The 7,721-nt window shown below is 40.8% G+C and overlaps 1 protein-coding gene across 1 annotated transcript in view; it reads left to right on the top strand.

Moving 5' to 3' along the window:
• Window positions 1-7,468, top strand: part of LOC111870177 (ras-related and estrogen-regulated growth inhibitor) — a 369,033-nt gene extending 361,565 nt beyond the window's left edge. The window contains exon 6 of the mRNA XM_033753704.1: window positions 5,768-7,468. Coding sequence (XP_033609595.1) covers window positions 5,768-6,029 — 262 coding nt within the window. The 3' untranslated portion in view covers window positions 6,030-7,468. The remainder of the gene's footprint in view (window positions 1-5,767) is intronic.
• The last annotated feature ends 253 nt before the right edge of the window (window positions 7,469-7,721 follow it).

The following is a 7,721-nucleotide window of genomic DNA, read 5'->3' as shown; positions in this document are numbered from 1 at the left end:
ACACCTCACCTAGAACAGACACTTCATTCTTCTGCATTTCCGTTTTCAAATTCTCCAATTTTCCTGCTTGATTCAAGGTCCTGACATTCCATGTTCCAATCTTGTATCCATGCTGTTTCTTCTGATCTTCGCACTTTTTCTTGTTGTAACGCCTGCATGACATTTCCTCTAGAAACACTCCCCCCCGGAGATCCGATTGGGGGAGTAGTTTACCTCCGGATTGTTTTGCCTCCAGAGGAAACATCTCGCATATATGGTATCTCTGTTTTTGGAAAGAGACTATCCAGGAAAAGTGATAATGTGGTAGTTTTTCCATTTGCTTTCCACATCGCAGTACAGCAGCCGTTCAAACCACTCTGGTCACGCCTGCTGCTATACGAACTTGAGCCAACTCGAGCATCATTTGCTCTGTGCTTCAAGTCGCTACTGATGACGCTGCTTCCGGCATCCCCCATCTAAGATTAATAAAAAAATGTTCGAAATGAGATCCCCCATGTTCAATGCACAACTTGCAACTCCGATACTGTTCTGCAAATTAACCAACAGATTAAATCTGAACAGTGCCTTTAATACGAGATGTTTTAGGTTTACATGTTTTTGGATCGCTCACTGTATAAAGAAGTTAAAGGAAAATTATTTTCTCATCCTGTGTGTCGTATTATCCGTATGCGGTTACCTTTGTGACAGATTTGCATCTGCAAGTTAACATTAAGTAGGCATGCGAAGTGTCGGATGCCAGCGCCCCATTGAAGTCTGCCTTTCCAGTCGTGTTAATGATGATTCGTGNCTATTACTGGTTACAGCATAGATTATTATAGCAAATCAATTATACTTTCAAATAACAAGTATTAAAATTGAAAGGAAGAAATGAAACGGCTCAGCACTCTTAACAAAATTGAAGTTCTCAGACCTACAGGGGTGCATGAGATGGTAGTCATGATTCCTACGTTTTAGTTGTTGGTCGGGCGTAATGTCCAGGGCTAATTTTCCACTTTCGTCTCTACGAGCTCCGAAAACTAGTTTTGTTCTCAGTTTCCTCTGCAAATTTTTACATAAATTGGAACCCATAATGAAATATGAGATATATATCGGTTAATCGGAAATTATTCCGAATCTGGTGATGTGCTTTAATATATGAAACTATCGTTTTAAACATTTTTTTCCGATGGGAGATATTTAGAAAAAAGTGTACAGTCATTATATAAATAGATGTGAGCGTTTGATTTTACTAACGGCTTTCAGCCAGGCCCTGTCAAAACTTGAAATGAACATGAATAGCAGATTAGCACAACAAAATAAGGACAAACATTTCCTAACTTAACTACTTCAGTGGGCAGAGGAGTACATAAGTGATACATTCTTAGATAAAAATAATAGAGATGGAAGTGACTGAGCGCAAGGCAAAAGGCCCAGGAACTGGTTTCAATAACGAAATAAAGATGCCTTTGTACATGACCATTCAGAACCTGTTTCAGACAATGACACTAGTCACATCACTGGTTTCTTCTGCGTTCCGAGGTTCCGAGGTTCCGAGTCGGCTAAACAAAAGGCTAATCCAAATGCGTACAGTGTGTCTGCTTGGTTTACATGCGGGCGCCCTAATAACTTGCACGGAAGAGAGTCATTATTTTGTTTTCAGTTGGTACTCCCTTCCACTCCTTCGAAGATAACTACACACAAACCTCTGACAATATTGAACCTAGAGCTTATTTGTGTCAGTAGCAAAGTAGCATTAAGTAGGTTCTAATGGGCATACCGAAGGCAGGTTCGTAGCCTCAATGATACCTAGTAGTTTGTGTGCATTCTTTGTGCGAACTGCATGGAATGAGAATGCTATGGAGGTCAAGTTTGTCTGATCGACATGTTTCGTCTCCGAAGCTACGCAACGGATGTGAATTAATACACTAAAAGATGAAGGGACGGTGAACTTCAATTTTTGTTTGTAGACCGTCACTCACTTATGGAACTGAACCCTTATTAAGTAGCTGCCAGCTAAAATTTACATATACATAAAGCTGATATTCAGCATCTCGCAAAACAGATCATGCGTAAAATAAAATATAGAGCTCATGAGTGAATCCCATTTGAAGTATTCTTTTTTGTATGTGGTGCATATTTAACGAAATGCAAACCGAAGAATTTGGCCGAAGCGGTAAAGTTTCTGACTTTTTTTCGGGAGGTGATCGGCTCAAATCCCAGCCGATACACTGGCTGTTCAGACTGAGGGTTTCCGTGGTATTCTTCAGTTTCTCCAGGAAAATTCCATGATAGTACCTCAAAATAGGCCATGACCATTACCTTCTAAATCATTTCCAAATTCACTGCCATCCCACCGTTCGACACTACATCGTCTGAACTACTGACAGCGTCACTAAATACGTAAATCGCAAATTAACAAAAGCAATGCAGCGCGCAGTGAGTATTCCCACGCAGATGGCTTACCACTCTTTGTTTCCAGCGCAAGGTGGAAAAGACGAAAAGTAACTTATTACACAATTTCCGAGTTATGAAATCATCAGTATCTACAAATTATATTATTGATGTCATGGGTTTGAAATATTTACTCTACCACTTCTACAAAAACAAACGCGAGCGAAATGTTGGTCACAATTGCAGTGGGTTTATATTCCTTGATTTCGCATCTATTCTAATTACGTTTCTAGTCTCTTACTCCGTTACTGCAGAACGTTCTAGCCTCCTTTAAATTCTCTTCTGTTACGGCCTTTCTGATCTGGCTCAGGATAGGGACCAGTGGAGAGCTCTTGTGAACACGGTAATGAACATTCGGGTTCCATAAAATGCTGGGAAATTCTTGAGCAGCTTCAGAATTGGTGGCTCCTCAAGAAGGGCTCAGCTCCATGAGTAAGTAAGTAAGTATGGCCTTTCTGAGCATGTAATATCATGTCTGTACCTAAACTAAGTGTAATTGGGCTATATTATTTCGGGACGCGTGGAGACTATATAAAATTTCTGCACCTGTTGAAGCACGTGATCTTACCTCGTGTCACCGTTCGTTTTCTCAGGAACAGCGGGACATGTCAGCCAGTGTTCCTGTTTGAAGTAACATTTTGTTTGTTTTTTTTTGCAATGCCGGAAAATCAAAATTTCCGATGATACTGTGTTCTTAGCTACAAATGAGTTTGAATTCTTTCAGTTTGTTCGTATACACGTACATATAGAACGATATTCATTACAGCATTTTGGCTTAAGTAACATTGTCTTCGCCGGTCACCGTAGCCGAGAGGTCTGAGGCATGTACTGTCTTCGCTCGGTCGGAAGCCGGGATCGTGGGTTCGAACCCCACACAAGGCATGAATGTTTGGTGTGTATTCGTTTATTCTGTGTTTTGGTAGAGGCCTTCCTACGAGCTGATCACCGTCCAAAGAGTCATACCTCTAAAAAGTGATCAATGAAACTGAGAAATCAGCCCTATGCTCCGAAGCGGAACCGAGAGGGGAAGAACCATTGTCTTCAAGTACATTAAAGTTCAGTGGGAACACGTGACACAACTAAAATTAATAGTAAAGGGGGAGGAGGGGTATCGTTATTTACTTGTAACAGGGGTTAACTTCCGCAAAACTTTTATTCGCGTTTCGCATTTGGGCTTAAGTTCTAGAAACTTCGCTACTCTAATGCATGTACTGTATGTATACTAGATAGATAAAACATAGACGAACACTTTACCCATTAATGAGATTAATATTGTCTATTCTGACGTCTCGTTCTTACGAAATAATGGATTTGTGACGGCATGTGCTAGGGAGATCAAATACATGCATACAAAAAGCATTATTCTATGATACGCTGTTGTCATTTCATCAAGGATCATTGTCGGTAGCGCAGTGGTTCAGATGCTGTCAAGGGATTCCAGAGGGCTCTGTTCATTCCCGCGGCAGAATCAGAGCAACAGTCGCCATAGGGGCGAAGTTCAGAAATTGCTCCAGCTTTCCGTTTATTGATATCTGTATTCATGTCTCATTTTCCTTTGGCTTGGTAAGGATCGACTATTAAAAAAGACAACACTAGAACGCTGTTTAAGTACTGAAGTTGCTCCAACTTTACATAGGAATGGCGCCGCAGGACTGGAAAAAAAAACGGATAGACCCAATAATGTTAGACGTTAACCTAATGAAGTATGGCCTCTTCTCGATACGAGTCTGCGAAAGTTATTCCAGTGTTGCCCGCACCTGCGTCCAGACTGTAGCTGCAACAGTCATGTAGCTGTCAGTCAGTCCCCGATATGACAAGATGAATGAGCTTCAAACTATGAAATTATCCGACAGCATGCAAATCCATTACAAGCCACAAACTGTGTGCCTACCAAGAGTCAAGACGCCCATTATGTGTGTCACCGAGTGGGCACGATTTGCCCTCAAACGTACAAGCCAACCAAATGAGACACATTAATTAGATTTGATGGGAATGAAAATTGTGGTCTTCTGGGCTGTAACACCGTATTGTGTCGTATGTAGTCAACCGAAGTTTTGGTAGAATCAGTTACTTCCGTCTTGAGGCTAGAAGACAGGAAGCAGATTCCTCCAACCTGGCGGTAACCACCTAACATGCTACACGTCGAATAACCTAAATGACCACAAACTGAAGACACATATTAAACAATCTAATAGTTAGGTTATCCGTCCACTGTTACCAGTTTCTGTGGTAGTACCCCGGTACGGTTAGAACTAGACTTTCATTTACGCCCTATTTTGTAATGCGTACGGTGTTCAGCCCTTAGAGCACATTGTTTTCTGTATGTATGATGACCTCGTAACATTTTAAAACTCCACATTTTGCCCTTAGAACGAGTTTGTGTTCTTCGTATGATTCTCACACTAAAAGGAGATTATACCCCTAAATTGTATTAATCAGTCACTTTCTGCAATAAAGATGACTTATTTTCTATGAGGCAGAATCTGATTTTTTAATTATCAGCTTATTTAAAGGAATTGCAGGCTTCATTAGATTAACAACGAAGGCCTTGTAAATTACCCCATCGATATGTTACCTGTTGTCCTGTATAGTCCTTACTTCGAAGGAAGAACAGAGATTAGCAGTGTGTGAGGAAATAGGTTCTTACAGGACGATTTAGCCCAAAGAGAGATTGAGACAGGTAAGAAAAGTACATAAACAATAGCGTCATAATGCACAATCGTCTCCTAACATTATTATAAAGACGAAAGGAAGGAGTAGATTGGCGGACTATACACTATGCGAGGAGGAACAAGAATTCATACAAAAGTTTGTAAACCTATGTAAAGATACAGTTTAGGAAAACTAGATATATGCACATTAATAATGAAATTAAGTTATGGAAGTAAGTCATGAGGATATGAAGTTGATATGGTCCTACGCCGAGCCTTGGTGAAGACATTACTGAACCTTTGGAATTAATAATAATAATAATAATAATAATAATATAGAAATTCTTGAATAGTTGAGTAGGCCTACGTAGATAATACTGAGGATACCGCTAGTCAGTCCGTCCGTCATTTACTTTTTTTTTATTTATTTAAATTTTAGCAATCAGAATATTACATAATTCTATAAGCTAAAGTGCTGATTACTCATTAGATATACTAATGACTAGTGGCATGAACAGGTTGATATCCAGCGAAATCACCTGTATAATCTATAATTAGTATCTGTACATTAACTTAAGAGTAGTTCACTTGGCCACAGTTTCATTTACATTGCCAACAGATACTGAGTGAAATGATTTGCAACATGTAACAAGCAACGTAGAGCTAAGCTTCTCCCTTCTTTTCAGACAAATCTGTGTGGACGATGGACAAGAACTGTCGCTGCAGTATGGCTGCCAGTTCTACGAAGTTAGTGCTGCGGAGAACTTCGCTGGAGTGTCTCTCGCTTTCCAGTCTCTCCTGAGGGAGGCACGCTCCGTTCAGCTTCTGAGGGCTCTACCCATCCGGAGGAAGCTCGGAGTCAACAGTGTGTCAAAAGTTCTGGGTAACATCTTCGGGAAGAATAACAAGACTGGTGACCGCAAGAAGAGACCGTCTCTCAGCATCTAGCTGCTGGATGTGTGAACGTCACGACCTTATAGATCTGTCCTGTTATGTACACTCACTTCAGCGATTCTTTCACACATTCTTAAAGATATGAAAAGTGTTTGCAAGATAGCTTAAAGTACTTCCAAACCACGGACATGATTTCAGCCGCCACTTAAATACTTAAAGGAACAGGCCACGAAACGTCCAATTCATATAGGTTTTTGCGATGGAGGTGGAAGTCATTGTGAAAGATACCATGGTGGATGAAGTGAATAACTGTGCCGACAGATGTTTCCCCAATTCACCGTCACGGTGACCATATAAACTAAGGGTGGCTGTCGAGATTAACTCTTTACCGATCATTAAAGTGCTCTGTATGTTGTTAATTTAAATACGATTCCTAAAGCTGGTTTTAAACCATACAGCTTTGTTTTGTGTTGATGAGTTATAGGCCTAAAAAGGTTTTCTACATTCCACTGCTTTAAACATAGCAGATGTTTGATTTGCATGTTGATATGAATCCATATCGATACAGAAAGAAATACGTTTTATTAAAATAGTGGTGGATACGAGTTTGTGTACATTTCTCGAGAGAGAGCGTAAGTAATAAACGCCTTTGAATAACCAATAGAAGTGAAGAAACAAAATTAAATTTAAAAGTTAGTTTTCAAGTTCAAAACAAAATACGACAAACATGACTAAAATGTTCCTATTTACTGCTAAAATTATCTTGAGTTTGGGATTTATGCCATGGGCTCCGCTCCCTTCCCCGGTAATGATAAAACATTACTGGCCCCAAGGAAAACGTTCACAGGATTGGTAAGCGTGGCAAATGAAGGGAGACCGCTGTGTATGTGTGGGAGGGAGGAAGAACCGATGTTGCGATATTTTGTTGTGACGTAACCCGTAAAGGGGAATGTACATTACTGTTGAAGAAGACTGAAATGCGCCCACCAAACGGTCTTCTGCTACCTCCCAGTTCAGAGGCACCTTAAGACCGAGAGTCATTCGATCCGCTTGTGGGCTCATAGCTCACAACCGGGTAAATTCCTTTGTAAACTATTCATATTTCATATAATGGAGGATAAATAGATTTCCTCAGGAATAAACACAAGAGAAACTTTTCAGGGTTCCATCCGTTCCCTAGGCTGTCAGACGAAACGTTTCGAACATTCCTTAGGAATTTCGCACAATCCTACGTGGCGTTCTTTTAATATAAGAATCATCTTCCTACCCCAGTAAACAATGATCCGAGTAAATGTTTTCTGAAGTAATTTTACGTGCTGTGGGCCAAACCGTATCAGAAAGTGCTTCATTTCCTTAAAGGAATGAAGGGTCCTCTGACTCGTGAGCAGTCCATATATTAACTGTATATGTCCGAATATAAATGCATCGGCCGATCACAGTGGCTCCACGGTGTGGGGCATTAGCTGGTTTCGCTCTCTCGAACAATGGGACCATGGAAANGACGACTTTCTTCATAGTCATCGCCGTGAAAACCTCAAACTTTACAGAATGGGACCATGGGTTCGAATCCCACGCAAGACATGGATGTCTGTGTGCGTCTATTCTGTGTATATGTTGTTCTGTGTGGGTAGCGGCCTTGCGACGGGCTGATCCCCCGTCCAGGGAGTCCTACAGACTGTGTATAGATTAAGAAAGCGAAAAAGTGGCCACGGCCGAAAGGGCTGTAGAGCCATACATAGATAAATC

This window comes from Cryptotermes secundus, unplaced genomic scaffold (genome assembly GCF_002891405.2).
Source record: "Cryptotermes secundus unplaced genomic scaffold, Csec_1.0 scaffold779, whole genome shotgun sequence".
In the NCBI taxonomy this organism is placed as follows: Eukaryota; Metazoa; Arthropoda; class Insecta; order Blattodea; family Kalotermitidae; genus Cryptotermes; species Cryptotermes secundus.
Note: the sequence above shows the minus strand (reverse complement) of the source record. Positions and strands in the feature narration are given on the sequence as shown.